Source organism: Phyllobates terribilis, unplaced genomic scaffold, assembly GCF_046119375.1.
Source record: "Phyllobates terribilis strain yellow unplaced genomic scaffold, ASM4611937v1 Scaffold_4__5_contigs__length_816908805, whole genome shotgun sequence".
In the NCBI taxonomy this organism is placed as follows: Eukaryota; Metazoa; Chordata; class Amphibia; order Anura; family Dendrobatidae; genus Phyllobates; species Phyllobates terribilis.
Genome location: NW_027362764.1, coordinates 662,903,453 through 662,926,871, shown reverse-complemented (window position 1 = coordinate 662,926,871; position 23,419 = coordinate 662,903,453). Strand labels below are relative to the sequence as shown.

At 44.5% G+C, this 23,419-nt stretch overlaps 1 protein-coding gene across 5 annotated transcripts in view; it reads right to left on the bottom strand.

The window, feature by feature from the left end:
- Positions 1–5,971: 5,971 nt before the first annotated feature.
- Positions 5,972–23,419, bottom strand: part of PKIA (cAMP-dependent protein kinase inhibitor alpha) — a 68,509-nt gene continuing 51,061 nt past the window's right edge. For 4 of the 5 annotated variants that reach the window (XM_073676755.1, XM_073676759.1, XM_073676757.1 and 1 more), the window contains exon 3: positions 5,972–7,085. In XM_073676755.1, the coding sequence (XP_073532856.1) occupies positions 7,006–7,085 (80 nt within the window). In that variant the 3' untranslated portion in view covers positions 5,972–7,005. The remainder of the gene's footprint in view (positions 7,086–23,419) is intronic. The other variant, XM_073676756.1, reaches the window with a different exon arrangement.

Sequence of the window (23,419 nt, the reverse complement as noted above, 5' to 3'; positions counted from 1 at the left end):
CCCCGCTCTGCTAATTGGTCGCGGATGCCGGCCGCGACTAATCAGCATTATTGGCGCCAAATTTAAACACCGCTCTGCTGATTGGTCGCGGCCGGCAACCGTGACCAATCAGCAGTATTGGCGCCAAATTTAAACCCCGCTCTGCTGATGGGTCACGGTTGCCGGCCGCGACTAATCAGCGATTTTGGCGCCAAATTGAAACACCGCTCTGCTGATTGGTCGCAATCACCGGCCGCGACTAATCAACATTGTTGCCGCCAAATTTAAACACCGCCCTGCTGAATGGTCGCGGTCGTGACCAATCACCGTTATTGGCGCCAAATTTAAACACCGCTTTGCTGATTGGTCGCAACCGCAACCAATCAGCATTATTGGCGCAAAATTTAAACACCGTTTTGCTGATTGGTCGCGACTGCGACCAATCAGCATTATTGGCGCAAAATTTAAACCCCGCTCTGCTGATTAGTCGCAACCGCCGGCCGTGACCAATCAGCGATATAGTCGCCAAATTTCAACACCGCTTTGCTGATTGGTCGCGGTTGCTGGCCGCGACCAGTCAGCGATTTTGGCGCCAAATTTAAACACCGCTCTGCTGATTGCGCCGGGTCTGCCGCATACATATTCTAGAATACCCGATGCGTTAGAATCGGGCCACCATCTAGTTTCATGAAATAATTAAAAAAAAAATTGACGTGGGGCTTCGCACTATATTTGTGTCCAGCCAGGTACAGCAGGCAGGAACGGGCTGCCCCCAACCACCAGCTGCCTATTTGTACCTGGTTGGACACAACAATATAGGGAAGCCCTTTTTTTCTTAATTATTTCATGAATTTCATGAAATAATTAAAAAAAAAAATACGTGGGGCTTCGCCCTATTTTTGTGTCCAGCCAGGTACAACTAGGCAGCTGGGGGCTGGAATCTGCAGCGCAGGGAGGCCCAAGCTTTCTGGGTCCCCCCCGCTGCAAATTGCAGTCCGCAGCCACCCCGGAAAATGGCGCGTTCATAGAAGTGCCATCTTCTGGCGCTGTACCCAACTCATCCAGGGCCCTGGTGCGGTGGCTCACTGGGTAATAAAGGGGTTAGGGCCAGCTTGGCATTATCAGCTGGCCATAAGCCCGAAATTCATGGGGTCACGCCAATATTAGACATGACCGCCATGAATTTCTAGTAAAATATTTAAAAAAAACACAACACTCAGAATAAAGTCCTTTAATTGAAATAAACACACAATTCTTTATTGTTCTAAATTAAACTATACTTACCGTCACGCCCATTCCAGCTGAAGCCAATGTCTTCTGCAATAAAAGTAAAATAATAAAGCAACCTCATCCTTACCTTTCCATGGTTCCCACGACAGCTTCAGCTCTGCTACATCGAGATGACAGGCTGGACCGCAGCAGAACGCTGCCATCCAGCCTGTCATCCCACAGACACTGAGAAGGGCAGGCATGCTTGCGCTCCTCAGTGTCTCGCTGTGACGGCATAAAGATGAGACGAGTTCATGTCCAATGATCTCAGCTCACCTCATGTACGTCACTGACAGCGTGGGAAAACTCTCCTGCACTCAGCGCTACAGCGTGAGAATTCTCCCATGCTGTCAGTGACGTGCATGAGGTGAGCTGAGATCATTGGACATGAATGAGCTCACCTCATGCACGTCACTGACAGCGTGGGAAAATTCTCACGCTGTAGCGCTGAGTGCAGGAGAATTCTCCCACGCTGTCAGTGACGTGCATGAGGTGAGCTGAGTTCATTCGACATGAACTCGTCTCATCTTTATGCCGTCACAGCGAGACACTGAGGAGCGCAAGCATGCCTGCGCTTCTCAGTGTCCGCGGCATGGCAAGCTGGATGGCAGCGTTCTGCTGCGGTCCAGCCTGTCATCTCGATGTAGCAGAGCTGAAGCTGTCGTGGGAACCATGGAAAGGTAAGGATGATGTTGCTTTATTATTTTACTTTTATTGCAGGAGATCGTTGGCTTCAGCTGGAATGGGCGTGGTGGTAAGTATGGTTTAATTTAGAACAATAAAGGAATGTGTCTTTATTTCAATTAAAGGAGTTTATTCTGGGTGTTTGTGTTTTCTTTTAACTTTGACTATGGGATTAGTAATGGGGGTGTCTTATAGACGCCTCTCCATTACTAACCTGGGCTTGATGTCAGCTGGCATTATAAGCTGACATCAACCCCAGCCCTATTACCCCACTGCTACAGGGCAGTGGGAAGAGCGAGGCTAAGTGCCAGAATTAGCGCATCCTATGGATGCGCCAGTTCTGGGGCGGCTGACGGCTGGTGTTTCTAGCCTGGGAGGGGGCCAATATTCATGGCACCCTTCCTGGGCTCTTAATATCAGCCCCCAGCTGTCTGCCTAGCCTTTGCTAGCTATTAAAATAGGGGGGACCCCACGTCATTTTTTTGGGGGGGGTCCCCCATTTTAATAGCTAGTAAAGGCTAGGTATTCAGCTGGGGGCTGATATTAGTAGCCTGGGAAGCTCCATGGGTATTACCCCCCTCCCAGGCTTCAAACATCTGCCCCAGCCGTCTGCTTAACCTCCGCTAGAGACTAAAATTATGGGGACCCCCACGCCAATTTTTTTTTAAATAAATCCTTTATTTTAACACTAAATGACAAGTACAGTAAGCAACACTGTCACTGTACTTCATATATATGTGACTGACATGTTTCTATCTATCTAATCTATGTGTGATTCTCTATTCCTTCTATTCTAAATTGTCGGGTACCGCTGCTGAATTGCCGGACAGCTTTTTTAAAGAGACAGTGCATGAAAACACTATTATTTTTTTTAATAAATCCTTTACACTAAATGACAAGTACAGTAAGCAACACTGTCACTGTACTTCATATATGTGACTGACATGTTTCTATCTATCTAATCTATGTGTGATTCTCTATTCTTTCTATTCTAAATTGTCGGGTACCGCTGCTAAATTGCCGGCCGGCTTTTTTAAAGAGATAGTGCATGAAAACACTATTATTTTTTTTGATAAATCCTTTACACTAAATGACAAGTACAGTAAGCAACACTGTCACTGTACTTCGTATATATGTGGCTGACTTGTTTCTATCTATCTAATCTATGTGTGATGCTCTATTCTTTCTGTTCTAAATTGTCGGGTACCGGTCTATGCCGCTGCTGAATTGCCGCTTTTCATGTTTCACTGTTGGCACTGTTCCCATCGATTTGGGCAATCACTGTAATGCCACAACCACCATGGCTGTGGCATTACAGTGAGTGGCAGGCAATCCCTGCATGATTGGTGCTCTAAATAGCGCCAGACATGCAGGACACGCTTTTGGTGCACGAACAGTTATCGAACATAACCTCGAACAGCCGAATTTTTTGCAAATCGTTCGGGTTCGTCGAACAACTCGAACACCGCCCAAAACAGCTCGAATTTGAGATTGGCGAACAGTTCTAGTCGAACACCGCTCATCTCTAATACTGAACCAGTATGGCTACCACAGCATCTTGCAGCGCCATGCTATTCCATCCGGTTTGCGTTTAGTTGGACCATCATTTATTTTTCAACAGGACAATGACCCCAAACACACCTCCAGGCTGTGTAAGGGCTATTTGACCAAGAAGGAGAGTGATGGGGTGCTACGCCACATGACCTGGCCTCCACAGTCACCAGACCTGAACCCAATCGAGATGGTTTGGGGTGAGCTGGACCGCAAAGTGAAGTCAAAAGGGCCAACAAGTGCTAAGCATCTCTGGGAACTCCTTCAAGATTGTTGGAAGACCATTTCCGGTGACTACCTCTTGAAGTTCATCAAGAGAATGCCAAGAGTGTGCAAAGCAGTCATCAAAGCAAAAGGTGACTACTTTGAAGAACCTAGAATATAAGACATATTTTCAGCTGTTTCACACTTTTTTGTTAAGTATATAATTCCACATGTATTAATTCAAAGTTTTGATGCCTTCAGTGTGAATATACAATTTTCATAGTCATGAAAATACAGAAAAATCTTTAAATGAGAAGGTGTGTCCAAACTTTTGGTCTGTACTGTATATCTAACTATTATACCGCCAATTCTGTCCCTCACACAGCTGCACATCTCCCTACTCTGCCTGTCTGAAAGTTAGAGTGTGATGAGCATAACGGCACCAGGTCTTATATAGTCCCAATGATGCTATGCGGCCAGCCAATCACTGTAATGCCCCAACCAAGATGGCTACGGCATTACAGTGAGTGGAAGACAATCCTGCATGTTCATTGGCTCTCTAAAGAGCATCAAACATGCAGGTCAGGGACCCGAGCTCCTGCCCGAGCATCCCAGAAATACTCACCGAGCATCTCGAACAGTGAGATGCTCGGGAAAGTACCGAGCTGTGACGAGCACGCTCGCTGATCACTAGTTGTAAGTCCTTGGCTGTCTGAGCAGAGACCTGCGAACCATCTCCTGACATCCTCTGTGTTTCTTCAGATTAGTAGGTCCAGCGCAACATCATGTGTGCATCGCTCCCTGACAATGACATTGCTCTGGGCCTACTATTCAGAAGAAGCGCCGAGTATTCCAGCAGATAAGAAGCTCTGGCAGCCAGGGTTTTCTGGCATGGCAGCTGGACCAGGTTTCTCTGAATCTCTTTGATCATCTCTACTAATCTTATATCAAATGCTCTAAATTGCATGTCTTTTTTCTCTTTCACCACTAGATGGCACTGCTGAGGAACGTTACATTACAAATAACTATCTGTCTCTTTGCTACTTATACTCATAAAACAATGTTGACCTGGAACATAATAATGCTTAAAGGGATCCTGACAGCTGATAAATGCTGCCTGATCCAAAGGCAGTATTTATCAGGCATTGGCTGCATGATTTCAGCCATATGTGTTTAACTCTGAAATGCTGCAGCGATGTTTAATAGCCGCTCACTGGTAATGACTGCAGGTCTCTCGCAATACACGCACGCTGGGAGTCACCTGACACTCCAGGGCATTGACATGTAGAGGTCTCTGGGAGCCCTCTTGTCCAACTAGTCTTCAATATGGCTAGGTCCCAGGCAGCTATTAAACTACTTGTATGTTTTTCTCTGAAACCATCGTTTTTTTTATTGAAAGCCGGAGATCGTGCTCTCTTCACCCAGGTCCTCTGAAAAATGTGACGGTGCCACAAAAACACCCACTGCACAAGGATTCAGTGTATCACTGCCCGCTCCGAAAGGAGGAGGGCCAACAACAAGCCATTCCCTATCCCTCTGAGCCAGAGGGCCACAGCGAGGATCGGGACTAGTGTCTCCCCTTTGCCAAAGCTCACTTGGATTTTCCTCTCCAAAACTCAGCAAAAAGACTCAATGTGAACACACTCTAAGGATGTGTGCACACAATGTCTTATAGATGCTGGTGTACCCGTATAAATTTTGAAGCAGAAGATGCTTCAGGAAAACACTAGTGTTTTTTTATTCCTGAAGCATCTTCATTAACAGTTTTGGTTGCTTTTTTCTTTTTTAAGGGTAGCTTACCTGTGGGGGGTGGGGCGGGCGGCTGCCATGGAGCGGGATCACAGGTGTCAGGGTCGCTGCTTCAGGAAGCTGTCGGCAGCAGGAGAGAGGCGATGTTGCGGTGCCTGGGCTCTCAGAAGATGTCGGCACCGTAGAGCGGAGTCCCATTTCCTAATGATCTCCCTGCAGTAGGCTTCAGGAAAATGGCCGCTGGAGGCGGCGCGTGTGCAGATTGAGATCTTAGGAGACACCGCTGGCTTCCTGAAGCAACGACCCTGCCTCCAGTAACCTCGCTCCGCCGCCGCCCCCCGGTAAATTCACTTTGGATTATAAGATGCACCCCCATTTTCAGGTCACTTCCTTAAGCTGCTTAGATCATGGAATTACCTTTAGTAGTGGTTTCAATAAAAACACGTTTTAGTTTTTTCGATTGCCCCCCTAGCACCGGATTATTGCCATTTGCTAAGAGCACACATTTGTGAAGAAAACGAACAAGTCCAAGATATTTGGTTAAACTTTATTGGTTATAACTGATAAACAACCACACAATTAGTAAAGTGTACAAACATTAAAAAGTGCACTGTTACATCCGTAACCAGAAGAGTCTTAGAAATAGGTACTAATTTTGGAAGGAATTGGTGTGACCAGCTAACGACACACTCTTCCTCAGTGCATTCCTATTCTCCAACCTTTAGTATAGTGCTCCGCTCCCTAGTACAACAAAAATGGCTGCAATGAGTCTTAGAAGATAAAAAAAGTGACAACATTTTAGTGACAATGAAACTTTTATCCTCGTGAATATTTGTGTTGTGAAAATTTGGATTTGCCATAGTGACATCGATAATATCCAAGTCCTAGTGAGTTACGAGCTGACAAATAGATAACACAGTGACTTCATTGGCTACTAAACACAGTGCATCATTATTGGCTCGTCGCTCTTTTATTACCAGAGCTATTGTATCAGTGAAACATTACCAGTTTGGAGGTGTGAATGACAAAAACCTAAAGAGAATAAAAACAGAAATCAGCCCTTTGTTTGTGAGGCCACCGGTTCACATGTGCACATTTATGATGGGGAAGTATAAAATATTAAAGTGTGCCATACAAAACATTCAAACATAAAAAGCTATTAAAACACTAATACAAAGTTTATAGCTTAATGTATCATTTTTACTTTTTTTTTCTGTGATTGGGATAATTAGTTGAGCTATATAAATCATGGAAGCCATTACAACAGCACAGAATTAAAATCCTTCAAGGATTTCAAAAACCACAATGAGTATTTCTGTGGCTACCCACTGGTGTTTCCTAAAAATCTCAAGTAGCTAACTGCATCTTAAATATCTCAGCCATTGCTTATGAAGAAATTGGGAAAAGACCCTTCAACCATCTCTGCTGCTTGCAATTTCTTAGATGTTTTCCAGTCATTTCTGATCTGCGGGCCGATTCCTCCTCTTGATACACTAGATAACTTCATATTGCTTTCAGGTTTAGAACCTTCAGATGGAAAAGCACATTGTGTCTCAGACACTACAGTTATTAGCTCTCCTGTTTTGGTGCTTGGCTTTGCTCGTCCCTAGGTTTCTCGCTAGGAGTTGTCTGTTCATTTTCATCACCTTCTGGAATTAAGAAAAACAATATTCAGTGATTCAAATCATTAACTGTTTTTGTATTATTATTAAAAGAATTTTAAAAGAGAATCTGTCAGGATTGTCCGTCCTAAGCCGTCTATACGGGCATGTAGGTCATAGAAAGTTGGATAAAATGATACCTTGATATCTGTAATCCAGTCATATTCCAGAGAAATTGACGTTTTTCTTAATATGTAAATGAGCTGTTAAGATCTATGGACAGGACATAGATCCCCCTGAGAATCTGCCTCCAGAGGTTATTTTAAATGAAAGGGAGCGTTACCAGTGTGAGCCATGTAGATCAGGACAGCAGACTGTCAGTCATTACTGGTCTCACAACGGTAACTCTCCTTTCATTTAAAATGAGCTCTGGAGGCAGATTCTCAGTGAGATATATGTCCGGCCCATAGATCTTAACAGCTCATTTACATATTAAGACAACTGTGGATATCTCTGGAATAAGACATCGGATCACAGATATCAAGGTATCATTTTATTCAGCTTCCTATGCTCTACATGTCCATGTAGACTTCTTAGGAGGGTTGATCCTACTGATAGATTCCCTTTAAAGCTGTTAAAGGTTTCAAACAGAAACCCATTATACCTAGAAAAAAAACATGTTACTTGTGCATGTAATGTATACAGGCATGTCTATCCTGGTATTTCCAAATGTGTGATATCTGCAGCAAAGCTGTGAAATACTAGACTGTGAAAACAGCTCTCTCTGTTCATCAACAAGAAAGACATAACAGCATAATCTGAAGCACCAGTCAACAGTTTAAAGGGAATTTATCAGCACAAAATGACTGTCCAAACCAAGCACTGTTGCTCGTTGCATTACGGTGGGGTCAAACAGTTTAGTGCACTGACAGCTTTTGCGGAGGACAGAGATAAAACAATTAAAGAAAAGGTGGACTGAACTGTATGGCCCCACCAGTGGTGGACCGAATGCCTACGCTTGCTTTGAACAAAGATATTTCACCATATAAATATGAATATTGACCAGTATATACTATATACAGTGGGTATGGAAAGTATTCAGACCCCTTTAAATTTTTCACTCTTTGTTTCATTGCAGCCATTTGGTAAATTCTAAAAAGTAAATTTTTTTTCTCATTAAAGTACATTCTGCACCCCATCTTGACTGAGAAAAACAGAAATGTAGAAATTTTTGCAAATTTATTAAAAAAGAAAAACTGAAATATCACATGGTCATAAGTATTTAGACCCTTTGCTCAGACACTCATATTTAAGTGACATGCTGTCCATTTCCTTGTGATCCTCCTTGAGATGGTTCTACTCCTTCCCAGCTGTGTTTAATTAAACTGATAGGACTTGATTTGGAAAGGCACACACCTGTCTATATAAGACCTCACAGCTCACAGTGCATGTCAGACCAAATGAGAATCATGAGCTCAAAGCAACTGCCCAAGGAGCTCAGAGACAGAATTGTGGCAAGGCACAGATCTGGCCAAGGTTACAAAATAATTTCTTTATTACTCAAGGTTCCTAAGAGCACAGTGGCTTCCATAATCCTTAAATGGAAGAAGTTTGGGACCACCAGAAGTCTTCCTAGACCTGGCCGTCCAGCCAAACTGAGCAATCATGGGAGAAGAGCCTTGGTGAGAGAGGTAAAGAAGAACCCCAAGATCACTGTGGCTGAGCTCCAGAGATTATTATTATTATTATTTATTATTATAGCGCCATTTATTCCATGGCGCTTTACATGTGAAAAAGGGGGTATAATACAAGAACAATTTCAATAATCTTGAACACAATGTGACAGCGACTGGTACAGGCGGAGCGAGGACCCTGCCCGCGAGGGCTCACAATCTACGAGGGATGGGTGAGGATACAGTAGGTGAGGGTAGAGCTGGTCGTGCAGCGGTATGGTGGAGCGGTGGTTACTGCAGGTTGTAGGCTTGTCGGAAGAGGTGGGTCTTCAGGTTCCTTTTGAAGGTTTCCACGGTAGGCGAGAGTCTGATACGTTGGGGTAGAGAGTTCCAGAGTAGGGCGGAAGCACGGGAGAAATCTTGTATACGGTTGTGGGAGGAGGAGATAAGAGGGGAGTAGAGCAGGAGATCTTGTGAGGATCGGAGATTGCGTGCAGGTATGTAACGGGAGACTAGGTCGGAGATATATGGAGGAGACAGGTTGTGAATGGCTTTGTATGTCATGGTTAGGGTTTTGAACTGGAGTCTCTGAGCAATGGGGAGCCAGTGAAGAGATTGACAGAGAGGAGAGGCCGGGGAATAGCGGGGGGACAGGTTGATTAGTCGAGCAGCAGAGTTTATGATAGATTGGAGGGGTGCGAGAGTGTTAGAGGGGAGGCCACAGAGCAGGAGGTTGCAGTAGTCAAGGTGGGAGATGATGAGGGCGTGCACTAGTGTTTTTGCAGATTCATGGTTTAGGAATGTGCGGATCCGGGAGATATTTTTAAGTTGGAGTCGGCAGGAAGTGGAAAGGGCTTGGATATGTGGTTTGCAGGAGAGTTCCGAGTCCAGGGTTACCCCGAGGCAGCAAGCTTGAGGGACTGGGGAGAGTGGGCAGCCATTGACTATGATGGATAGGTCAGTTGGGAGGGTTGAATGAGATGGCGGAAAGATGATGAATTCTGTTTTGTCCATGTTAAGTTTTAGAAATCTAGCAGAGAAGAAGGATGAAATAGCAGACAGACATTGTGGGATTTTGGTTAATACGGAGGTGATATCGGGTCCAGAGAGGTAGATCTGTGTGTCATCAGCATAGAGGTGATAATGAAAGCCATGAGACTCTATGAGCTGTCCCAGGCCTAAGGTGTAGATGGAGAAGAGCAGGTGTCCTAGAACTGAACCTTGGGGGACACCGACAGATAGGGGGCGAGATGAAGAGGTGGTGTGTGAGTGGGAGACACTGAATGTCCGGTCTGTTAGGTATGAGGAGATCCAGGATAGGGCCAAGTCTGTGATGCCGAGAGATGAAAGAGTCTGTAGTAAGAGGGAATGGTCCACTGTGTCAAAGGCAGATGACAGGTCTAGGAGGAGGAGGACAGAGTAGTGTCACTTAGATTTGGCGGTTAGTAGGTCGTTTGTGACTTTAGTCAGTGCAGTTTCAGTAGAATGGTGCGGTCGGAAACCAGATTGTAGGCGGTCAAAGAGGGAGCAGGAGGAGAGGTGGGAGGACAGTTCAGAATGGACATGTTGTTCCAGTAGTTTTGAGGCATAGGGGAGAAGTGATATGGGGCGATAGCTAGACACAGAGGATGGGTCAAGGGAGGGCTTTTTGAGGATGGGTGTGATTGAGGCATGTTTGAAACATGAGGGGAAGACACCAGTTGTTAGTGACAGGTTGAAGAGGTGGGCTAGGGCTGGGATGAAGATAGTGGTAAGGTTTGGGATGAGGTGGGACGGGATTGGGTCAAGTTTACAGGTGGTGAGGTGTGATTTGGAGAGTAAGGAGGAAAGTTGATCTTCAGAAATGGTGGAGAATGTAGTTTTGGAGGAGGAGGGTTGAGTAGGTGTGGGGAGGGGCTGTGGGGGCTTTAGGCAAAAGCTTTGTCTGATGGTGTCAATCTTCTGCTTGAAGAATGAGGCAAAGTCTTCGGCTGAAATAAGAGGAGAGGGAGGAGGCACTGGGGGACGGAGGAGAGAATTGAAGGTGTTGAATAGTTGTTTGGGGTTGTGGGACAGGGAGGGTATGAGAGATGTGAAGTATGTTTGTTTTGCTGCAGTGAGTGTGGACTTGAAGGTAGTGAGGGACTGTTTGAATGCGATGAAGTGCTCATGGGAGTGGGACCTTTTCCATCTACGTTCAGCAGCCCTGGAGGCCCGTCGCAGTTCTTTAGTTAGGCTGGTGTGCCAGGGTTGTCTGTTGATTGTGCGAGTCTTGGTATGCATGAGGGGGGCGACCGAATCGAGAGCTGCAGCTGTTGTGGTGTTGTATAAAGTGGCAGCAGCATTTGCATCATGTAAGGAACTAATGTCTGTAAGAGGGAGGAGGGATTCAGAGAGAGAGTATAGGTCAAGGTGTTTGAGATTTCTACGAGGGTATTCAAGTTTGTGGAGTGGGGATTGTTGCCCCGGGGAGGAGAGAGAAGAGAATGTGAGTAGGTTGTGGTCAGAGAGAGGGAGAAGTGAGTTAGAGAGGTTAGATAGGGAACAGAGGCGGGTGAAGATGAGGTCCAGCGTGTGGCCGTCTTTGTGGGTGGGTGTGGAAGACCACTGGGTAAGACCAAAGGAGGAAGTGAGGGATAGAAGCTTAGAGGCAGCTGAGAGGGAAGTATCAATGGGGATGTTAAAGTCGCCCATGAGGATAGTGGGGATGTCAACAGAGAGGAAATGAAGTAGCCAGGTGGTGAAGTGGTCAAAGAAAGTGGTGACTGATCCTGGGGGGCGGTAGATGACAGCCAGTTGGAGGTTGGAGGGGGAGTAGATGCGCACACAGTGCACTTCAAAAGACGGGAGAGTAATTGCGGGTGGCAGTGGGATCTGGGTGAAGGAGCAGTTTTCTGAGAGGAGGAAACCTATTCCTCCACCGTGCTTGCCGTTGGGGCGGGGGGTATGGGAGAGGTGGAATCCGCCATACGAAAGTGCAGCAGGAGAGGTTGTGTCGGAGGGGGTGAGCCAGGTTTCAGTGATTCCGAGGAAGGAAAGCTTGTTAGTGATGAAGAGATCGTGAATGTAGGAAAGTTTATTGCAGACAGAGCGAGCGTTCCATAGAGCTCCTGTTAGTGGAACTGGGGAAGCGGGGGCTGGGCGGATGGGTGTAAGGTTAGAGGGGTTACGAGAGTTTGGGATAGATCGGGGGTAGGAGGTGGAAGTGAATGTAGGGATGTGGTGAGGAGGGCCAGGATTTGGAGAGATGTCGCCGGCAGTAAGGAGGAGCAGAGAAAGCGTTATTAGGTGGGAGCAGGAGAGGGCATGAGGTGGCTGTCTGTGTTTGGAGACAAAGGATTGTATGTTGTGGAATAGCTCTGAGGAAGAGGTGAGATGGGTGGGGAGAATGGAGGGAGAGATGAAGAGTTCCTTTCCAGGTGTAGGGATTAGGGGTGGTTGAAAGAAGTGAAGGATTAAGGGGGTGAGAGTGAAAACAAAAACAAACATTGTTTACTGTGACTTAGTTTCCAGGTACCTTCAGTTCACTTCAGGTTCAATTCAGAGATGCAGTAGGGAGATGAGAGAAAGTTCCACAAAGTCAACTATCATTGCAGCCCTCCACCAGTCGGGCCTTTGAGGCAGAGTGGCTCGACGGAAGCCTCTCCTCAGTGCAAGATATATGAAAACCCGCATAGAGTTTGCTCAAAAACACATGAAGGACTCCCAGACTATGAGAAATAAGATTCTCTTCTCTGATGAGATGAAGATAGAACTTTTTGGTGATAATTCTATGTGGTATGTGTGGAGAAAACAAGCCACTGCTCATCATCTGCCCAATACAATCCCAACAGTGAAACATGGTGGTGGCAGCATCATGCTATGGGGGTGCTTTTCAGCTGCAGGGACAGGACGACTGGTTGCAATTAAAGGAAATATGAATGCGGCCAAGTACAGAAATATCCTGAATGAAAACCTCTTCCAGAGTGCTCTAGACCTCAGACTTGGCCAAAGGTTCACCTTCCAACAAGACAACGACCCTAAGCACACAGGTAAAATAACAAAGGAGTGGCTTCAGAACAACTCTGTGGCCATTCTTGACTGACCCAGCCAGAGCCCTGGCCTAAACCCAATTGATCATCTCTGGAGAGACCTGAAAATGGCTGTCCACCAACGTTCACCATCCAACCTAACGGTACTGGAGAGGATCTGCAAGGAAGAATGGAAGAGGATCCCCAAATCCAGGTGTGAAAAGCTTGTTGCATCATTCCCAAGAAGACTCATGGCTGTACTAGCTCAAAAGGGTGCTTCTACTCAATACTGAGCAAAGGGTCTGAATACTTATGACCATGTGATATCTCAGTTTTTCTTTTTAATAAATTTGCAAAAGTTTCTACATTTCGGTTTTTTTTCAGTCAAGATGGGGTGCAGAGTGTACTTTAATGAGAAAAAAAATGAACTTTTTAGAATTTACAAAATGACTGCAATGAAACAAAGAGTGAAAAATTGAAAGGGGTTTGAATACTTTCCGTACCCACTGTAGAAATTGGTTCACCAGTATATGCTTATTTTATTAGATATCCTAAAAAAAAACAGTTAAGGTAAAAAAAACAATGTGTCACAAGACTGTTAAGAAAAGGAGGGTTATATCCCTTAAGAATATGAGATAAAGATTCTAGATAACACCTAGTATAAAGCAATTGACATAAAAATATCCTTGCAAGAAGAGTACAATAGTGGAGAAGAACTGGGATTGTGATATCAAAAAATAGTGCTGCGGTGGCCCTATTAGACCCTAGAACCACCATTGGACCCTCATTCTGACCCTGCCGAGCGGCAGAGGTGGAGATTAGTGTTGAGCGAGTATGAATTGTTAACCCCTTTGGCGAGCACGCTCGGGTGCTTGCCGAGTATTTGCGGCGTGCTCCGCATTGATGAAAGTGTCGCCGCGGCTGCATGTGTCACATCTGTCATACACCTGTGACACATGCAGGGATTGCCTGTTTGACCGCAAATGCTCGCCGAAGGAGTTGACAATTCAAACTCGCTCAACACTAGTGGAGGTGCTTCTCCACCAGAAACGATTGTATGGATAGAAGTGTCAATTGGTTTGCTAGGAAAGATGCACCAACAAGAGGAAGTGACCAACCCCTTTAATTGGTGTATTAAAGGGGTTGTCTTATATAGTGGCTTTTTGGAAGCCTTGAAAAAAGTGCAATGTGAAAATACCACTTTGTTTTCCATAAAGTTACATTTTATAAGATCAGACAAGATACAAAAGAATCTTTATATTGCTAACCACAAGACCACCAGGAGTATAACTAATTCCTATTGCATATATTTGAAGAGGTAATATCTGCACCAAAAATAACTCACTTTCACGTATATGAGATTTTTTTAAAACGCCATTCACTACAAATAAATATCTGTAGCTTTTCATGCAAATATTTTGGGAATTTAATACAGATGTCCTACACCACACATTTCATTAAATAGATGACAAACACAGATCCTCCTTTTTTTTAAATCTCCAGACAATCCCTTTATCTGATGGTTCATGACATAGAAGATTATTTAGCATTTTAGAACTTTTAAAAATTAAAGGGACTGTCCCATGAGAACTACAACTCTCCATATACTTTATTAGAGTCTTTGGATGTCATATATGGGTTTTTGATAGAAAACATGACCCGACCATGGTTGGACACTTATTTGGTAACCAAGTTACACTATTGTACACGTATCTTTCTGCACCTATCAACAGGATAGACAATAGATTGTTGATCAATAGAGGACCAACCGCTGGGATCTGCACCGATTGGCAGAACAGCAAACTTTTATATCCATTAGTATGGAGTGGCAGTGCGATCGCTCCCCCTGCTGATACATTTACTCCCTATGGGCTACGGTGTCCGGCTTTTTTTGGCAGCCCCATAGATAATGATTGGAGCTGTGGTCAGGGTCCGACCTGCCACGCCATTTCGGAACGGAAAATAATGTTCCCCACTGGGGATAAAACTTCCCCAATCTGCCAATCAGTGTGTGTCCCCATTGATTAGCAAGTTATTACTTGTCCTGTGGATGGGTGATAATGATAATTTGTTATCACCGGACAACCTCTTTAAGGAACGGCTCCTTTGATAAAATTGTCAGTGGGATTGTGAACAGGACTGTATGTGGATGTGGCCAGTAAAATACGTGTGAGCAGAGACCCTGTCTGCACCATTTTATCAATCTTCATTCTCTGTTTCGCACGTAATTAACCAGTAACAGCTGCTTCTCCCCTCCTGTAGCTTCTTCTTCGCTCCTCCGCAGTCTATACTTGATAATGATATCATACTTCTATCATACTTTGACCAACTGATATCTAATGCCGCTTCATTAATTTGTGTTTCCTGACGCATGGGCTTCGATTCCAACAACTTACACAACACCTGTTTGTATACTTTACTCCGTACTTAACATGAAGGTTAATCTTTCTTACATTTCATAAGGTGTGTTTCTAATCTTACATATCTTATTTAGGAGAAAGTGTGTGTGAAGGAGCAGTCTACCTCTCTGTCCGTGGATTGCTGACAATACACACTGGTCACTGTGACCAAGAAGTAGTATTTATCTGTGAATTCTATCTGGCATTTTTCCTTTTTATAAATCACTACTAGTGTTGAGCGTTCCGATACTGAAATATCGGGTATCGGCCGATATTCGCGGTATCGGAATTCCGATACTTAATTCCGATACTTTTAGAATATCGAATACCGGAATCGGAAGTTCCCATAATGCCTGCGCTCTGCAGTGTCTCTGAAGGATGACAAGCTGGATGGCAGCGCTCAGCTGCAATCCAGCCTGTCATCAGAATGCCATCCCAGCGTGAGAGAATTCTCCTGATTGTTTAAAAGCCGACGGGAGGTAAAAAGCCGCCAGCTTTTAAACAATCACACAGCCCCATACTGCTTCCCCGCAGCCTCCCACCCCGATCCTCCGCTCCCCCCATCCTGATCGTAAGTTAAGACCGGGCGGGGAGCGCAGCACCAAGGAGCGGGGAGCGAAGGACCTGGGCGGGGAAGCTGGCAGTGAAAAGACTTCACCGCCAGCTTTCCCGTTCTGTGCTGCGCTTTCCCGCCGGTTATTTCAAATGAACAGGTGAGGTATCAAGTGAGGCAGATCAGCTGTTCATTTGAAGTAGCCGCGGTGCCCTCAGAGGGTTCATGTGAGTTCATGCTTGACTGCATGAACTCACATGAACTTTCCCACGGCCGCACAGGTCAGCCACACCTCGCACACCATCAGACCCATCATGATTGGTGTGTGCGCGGTGTCTGTGCGATGTCTGCGGGTGTGTGCGGTGTCTGTGCGATGTGTGCACGGTGTCTGTGCGATGTCTGCGGGTGTGCGCGGTGTCTGTGCGATGTCTGCGGGTGTCTGCGTGCAGGCAGACATAGGCCGATGTGACACTACTACTCCCATTGGCCTATGTCTGTCCCCCGTCCACTCGTGCCAGCAGGATCAGCTTGATGGGAGCAGTAGTTCCCATCAGCCTGATCCTGCTATTTAAACTGCCCCATGTGTTTATTTAGGCCCCCATATATATTTGTTTTTGGTCCCCAATACATTTTAAATACATGTCATTGGTGGCCAGTGGTTACCTAAAATAAATTAGTTTATACATTACCTGTCCCCGCCGATCGCCACCTAAAATAAAGTAAAAAATAAAAAACTACACCTATACTCACCTAGACACCTAATTCCCCGAAGCCATCGATCTCCTGTAATAAAATATAAAATAATAAACCACAACCTTATCCTTACCCCTCCGTAGTAGTCCACGAGTGTCCCACGATGATCTCCAGTTTAGAGCAGCCACATACAATGTGACCGCTCTGAACCGCTGCCGCCGCTAGAATGACAGCATAAGCGGGTTCACCAGAGTTCAGGCAGCGCTGCTCCGGTTAGCTCCTTTACGGCCCTGCTGTACCGTGAGAAATTCCCACGGCACAGCAGTGCCGTAAAGGAGGTCTCCGGAGCAGCGCTGACTGAATGCACTCCGGTGACCTCAGTCAGGGCTCACGCTGCCGGGAGCGGACGTGTTCCCGGCAGTGTGAGCTTACAGCAGCCATGCACAGCTGTCACCATCTCCAGATGTGACAGCTGTGCATGGGAGATCAGCGCAGGAACGTGGACAGGTAACTATTTTTTTTTAGTAAACTAAGAATTAAATAAAATGGTGTGTTTTATTTCAAATAAATTATCTTATAGACGCCCATCATTACTAACCTGGGCTTCATGGCAGCTGGCGCTGACATGAACCCCACCACTATTACCCCCTGCCATCGCACCAGGGCAGCGTGGAAGAGCGAGGCTAAGTGCCAGAATTGGCGCATCCCGATGAGCCGACAATGAACTCAGCTCACCTCATGCACGTCATTGACGGCGTGGGAGAATTCTCCTGCGCATGCGGTGAGCGTGAGAGACTCGGCTCATCTGGATGCCGTCACAGCCTGACACTGAGGAGCGCAAGCATGCCTGCGCTTCTCAGTGTCTGCGGGATGACAGGCTGGATGGCAGCTTTCTGCTGCGATCCAGCCTGTCATCTCAATGTAGCAGAGCTGGAGCTGTCCTGGGAACCATCGAAAGGTAAGGATGATGTTGGTTTATTATTTTTCTTTTATTGCAGGAGATCGTTGGCTTCAGCTGGAATGGGCGTGATGGTAGGTATGGTTTAATTTAGAACAATAAAGAATTGTGTGTTTATTTCAATTAAAGGACTTTATTCTGGGTGTTGTGTTTTTTTTAAATACTTTACTAGAAATTCATGGCGGTCATGTCTAATATTGGCGTGACCCCATGAATTTCGGGCTTAGGGCCAGCTGATAATACCAAGCTGGCCCTAAACCCTTTATTACCCAGTGAGCCACCGCACCAGGGCCCTGGATGAGTTGGGTACAGCGCCAGAAGATGGCACTTCTATGAACGCGCCATTTTCCGGGGTGGCTGCGGACTGCAATTTGCAGCGGGGGGGGGGCCCAGAAAGCTTGGGCCTCCCTGCGCTGCAGATTCCAGCCCCCAGCTGCCTAGTTGTACCTGGCTGGACACAAAAATAGGGCGAAGCCCCACATATTTTTTTTTTAATTATTTCATGAAATTCATGAAATAATTAAGAAAAAAAGGGCTTCCCTATATTGTTGTGTCCAACCAGGTACAAATAGGCAGCTTGTGGTTGGGGGCAGCCTGTTCCTGCCTGCTGTACCTGGCTGGACACAAATATAGTGCGAAGCCCCACGTCAATTTTTTTTAAATTATTTCAGGAAATTCATGAAATAATTTTAAAAAAAATTGACGTGGGGCTTCGCACTATATTTCTGTTATAAATATTTCTGCAATATTATTTATTATTTCTGTTATAAATTGTCGGGTACCGCTGCTGAATTGCCGGCCGGCTTTTTTAAAGAGACGGTGCATGAAAACACTAATATTTTTTTAAATAAATCCTTTACACTAAATGACAAGTACAGTAAGCAACACTGTCACTGTACTTATTATATATGTGACTGACATGTTTCTATGTATCTAATCTATGTGTGATGCTCTATCTTTCTGTTATAAATTGTCAGGTACCGCTGCTGAATTGCCGGCCAGCTTTTTTAAAGAGACGGTGCATGAAAACACTAATATTTTTTTAAATAAATCCTTTACACTAAATGACAAGTACAGTAAGCAACACTGTCACTGTACTTATTATATATGTGACTGACATGTTTCTATCTATCTAATCTATGTGTGAAGCTCTATTCTTTCTGTTCTAAATTGTCGGGTACCGGTGTATGCGCTGATGAATTGCCGGCTTTTCATGTTTCACTGTGAGCACTGTTCCCATCGATTTGGGCAACCACCTCCCCCAATACATTCTACATTATTGTTAGTTGTTTTCCTTCATGTAGAATTAACCTACAAGGAAAGAAAGGGTTTATTTTCATTCTGATATTTGTGTCCCATTGACTTGCATTGGTTTCCGGTATCGGAATCGGCGATATCCGATACTTTTTGGGTATCGGCCCGATCAAATCCGATCTGATATTTCCTGATATCGGAAGGTATCGCTCAACACTAATCACTACCAATTGGAATGCATTTTAATTTATTGTATTAGATTTTCAGTAAACCCATTTAATTTCTTTAAAACATTTAAAAGCTTTTTTTTTAAGGTTGAGGCTAAGTATTTTGCATGTTATGTAATTTTTTTTTTTTAAATACACTCATTTACCCATTAAATAGAGAATGTGTGAATTAAAATGTTTCGGTTCACAGAACCTTTCTCAAGCCGCTTGAGAAAGGTTCTGTGAACCGAAACATTGTCATTTGGGCTTTAAGTTCACTTTTTCTTTTTTGCATTTAAATTGGAGTGCTGCCTTCTTTTTATGCTTCATAAATAGACAGACAGAGTTTTTCTTTCAGTGGTGAAAAAAAATTCTGAAATTCATAAAAAAAAAGAAAGTTTTGCTTTTGTCACTATTTTCCAAAACCCATTGCATTTTCATTTTTTGTGATCTGGGGCAGCGTGAGGACTTATTTTTTGTGCCCGAGCTGATGTTTTTACCGATACCATTTTGGGATAGATATGATCTTTTGATCACCTCTTATTGCTTTGTTTTGCAATGTTGCAGCGGCCAAAAAAAACATTATTCTGGCGTTTTGATTTTTGATTTTTTTTTTCGTTACGCTGTTTACAGATTAGATTCATTTTCTTTATATTGTGATAGATCAGACTTTTAACAACGCACCGATACCAAATATGTGTATATATTATTTTTTTAAATTGTTCTATATTTATTGGAGCAAAAGAGGGGTGATTTGAACTTTTTCATTTTTTTTTTCATATTTTTAAACTTTTTTTTCTTCCCTTTTTACTGTATTTAATAGTCGTCTTAAGGTCTTGAAGCTGCAATCGTCTGATCACTTGTGCTATACATAACAGTGCATCTGTCACGATCCCTGTTCTCCAGATTATTTCTAATGATAAAGACGCCAGGGTCTCGTGTCTTGCTGAGCTCCAAAATCAGCCCTTATCTGTCCCTCCCCCCACCCTGGGAAGTGGGAAGTAGTTGTGTATAAGAACACACAAACCAAACTAACAAGGGTAGATGTATAGGAATAAATGAAAATACCAATCATACAAATATGCACTCACAATCAACAGAGTGGAACACCAGGAAGAATAGGAAGGAAAAAACAAATAGGAGAGGATGAGGATATGCACACAGACAAATCACCGAACAACACTCCAAACGCCTCCTCAAACAACAAACACCTCCAACTCCAGAATCAAGCAGTATAAAACTAACACTGGCAATCCCTGATTGCCAGATGCGACTATATATAGCAGATGGGAGTGGCCAACACTGAACAGCTGAGACAATCAAACAATCAAAACAGGAAAGCTCCAGAGACTCTCAACTGAACAATTCTAAAACTGGGTGGCAAAGCAAGACGGAATGCTACAGGATTGACGACAGCCACAATCTTAGAAGGACCAATGAACCTGGGTCCCAGTTTCCAAAAGAAGGAACTTTCAACTTAATGTTCCTCGAGGACATCCACATCAAATCACTAACACACAGCTCCGGACCCACCAAACGCCTCTGATCAGCCACACTCTTATATTTGGACACCATCTTCTTCAAATTATTAAGAATCCGTTTCCACACAGATGTAATAGATGATGAAAACCGTTGCTCTTCAGGTATTCCTGAAGAACTATTAATGTCATGACACTGTTGTTTGATATCCTGGGGCTAGGAGCTCCTTCCCTATCCCTAAAGCTAGGGGCACCCTAGCTATTCCTGCTTCCCGGATTACTTCTAATGGTGAGGACCCCAGGGCCATGTGCCTTGCTGAGCTCCTAAATCAGCCCTAAACTGTCCGCTACCCCAAGAAGAAGAGAGTAGTTGTGTATAAGATTACACAAACCAAACTAACAAGGGAAGATGTACAGGGATAAATGAAAATACCAATCATACAAATATGCACTCAAAAACAACAGAGTGGAACACTGGGAAGTAAAAGGAAGGAAAAACCAAATAGGAGAGGATGAGGATATGCACACAGACAAATCACTAGGCAACAGTCTTTAGAACAACACTCCAAATGCCTCCTCAAACAACAAACACCTCCAGAACCAGGCAGCATAAAACTAACACTGGCAATCCTTGATTGCCAGAGGTGAGTATATATAGCAGAGGGGAGTGGCCAACAACGAACAGCTGAAACAATCAAACCAGGAAAGCTCCAGAGACTCTCAACTGAGCAGATTAACCCCTGTACTGCTATCAGAAATCTGCACTGTTTAATATGATAGTGAAGTGCTTCTAATCAGTGCAGGAGTATGTGAAATCAGACACCGTGGTCTATTGGCTCCTCTCTGTCACTGTAAACCTGTGACAGCATCAGCACTACTATATATAGTGAAAATCACAATCTCCTATAAACGCCAAGTAAACACTGGCTTTCACAGGAGATCCGTAATGACAGGCACAGGGTCTTTAGCAGACTCCCGGCTGTCATGAAAACCCATCAATGCCCCACAATAATGTCACAGTCACTCCGATGGGTGGGTGGAATGACGCGCCCCCTGATGGAAATTGTTAAATGCCTCTGTCAAAGTTTGAGAGGGGCATTTAACCTGTTAACAGCTGCCGCCAGAGCTCCTCTCCACTACAGGCTGTTGAAGGCACATGATGGTTGATTAAATCAGCCATCATCTGCTGGCATGCAAACTCACATCAAAGGCAGGGACGTGACTTTTGATGTACATCAAAGGTCATGAAAGGGTTAAGAAGCACATGTTGCTTCGTAGATTGGCAGCGTCGGACAAGAGGTCTGCTCCTCCGTGTGCATCTCACCACAAATCCTACATCATTCCATGCTGAAGTAAGATTTGTGGCATAGTGAAATCCTCTGCTCATCATGAATTTAACAAGGTGTGGTCACCACACCCCCCCGTCCCACCTCAGCTCTGCCCACTTTGTTGGAGGTGGGCAAAAATGATGTGAGAACACTAAAAGTTGAAAAACATTAGCACAGTCTTGAGTTAAACCAAAATTTTTGCAACTTTTCAAAGCCTTTTACATCAGAATACTGGTATCAAAGCTTTAATAAATTGGACCCCATGCCTATGACTGGGTGACTTACAGTGGGGCAAAAAAGTATTTATTCAGCCACCAATTGTGCAAGTTTTCCCACTTAAAGAGATGAGAGAGGCCTGTAATTGACATCGGTAGACCTCAACTATGAGATACAAAATGAGAAAACAAATCCTGAAAATCACATTGTCTGATTTGGAAAGAATTTTTTTTTCAAATTTTGGTGGAAAATAAGTATTTGGTCAATTACAAAAGTTCATCTCAATACTTTGTTATATATCCTTTGTTGGCAATGACAGAGGTCAAATGTTTTCTGTAATTCTTCACAAGGTTGGCACACACTGTGGCCCATTCCTCCATGAAGATCTCCTCTAGAGCAGTGATGTTTTGGGGCTGTCGCTGGGCAACACGGACTTTCAACTCCCTCCAAAGGTTTTCTATAGGGTTTAGATCTGGAGACTGGCTGGGCCAAATCCAGGACCTTGAAATGCTTCTTACGAAGGCACTCCTTCGTTGCCCTGGCGATGTGCTTGGGATCATTGTCATGCTGAAAGACCCAGCCATGTTTCATCTTCAATGCCCTTACTGATGGAAGGAGGTTTGCACTCAAAATCTCACGATACATGGCCCCATTAATTCTTTCATGTACACGGATCAGTCATCCTGGTCCCTTGTCAGAGAAACAGTCCCAAAGCATGATGTTGCTGCCCCCAGGCTTCACAGTAGGTATGGTGTTCTTTGGATGCAACTCAGCATTCTTTCTTCTCCAAACACGCCGAGTTGTGTTTCTACCAAACAGTTCTACTTTGGTTTCATCTGACCATATGACATTCTCTCAGTACTCTTCTGGGTCATCCAAATGCTCTCTAGCAAACTTCAGATGGGCCCGGGCAAGTAATGGCTTAAGCAGGGGGACACGTCTGGCACTTCAGGTTCTGAGTCCCTGGCGGCGTAGTGTGTTACTGATGGTAGCCTGTGTAACGTTGGTCCCAGCTCTCTGCAGGTTATTCACTAGGTCCCCCGTGTGGTTCTGGGATTTTTCCTCACCATTCTTGAGATCATTTGGACCCCACAGGGTGAGATCTTGTGTGGAGCCCCAGATGGAGGGAGATTATCAGTGGTCTTGTATGTCTTCCATTTTCTAATCATTGCTCCCACAGTTGATTTCTTCACACCAAGCTGCTTGCCTATTGCAGATTCAGTCTTCCCAGCCTGGTGCAGGGCTACAATTTTGTTTCTGGTGTCCTTCGACAGCTCTTTGGTCTTCACCATAGTGGAGTTTGGAGTGTGACTGTTTGAGGTTGCGGACAGGTGTCTTTTATACTGATAACAAGTTCAAACAGGTGCCAGTACTACAGGTAATGAGTGGAGGACAGAGGAGCGTCTTAAAGAAGAAGTTACAGGTCTGTGAGAGACAGAAATCTTGCTTGTTTGTAATTGATCAAATACTTATTTTCCACCAAAATTTGAAAAAAAATTCTTTCCGAATCAGACAATGTGATTTTCAGGATTTGTTTTCTCATTTTGTCTCTCATAGTTGAGGTCTACCTAGGATGTCAATTACAGGCCGACCTCATCTTTTTAAGTGGGAGAACTTGCACAATTGGTGGCTGAC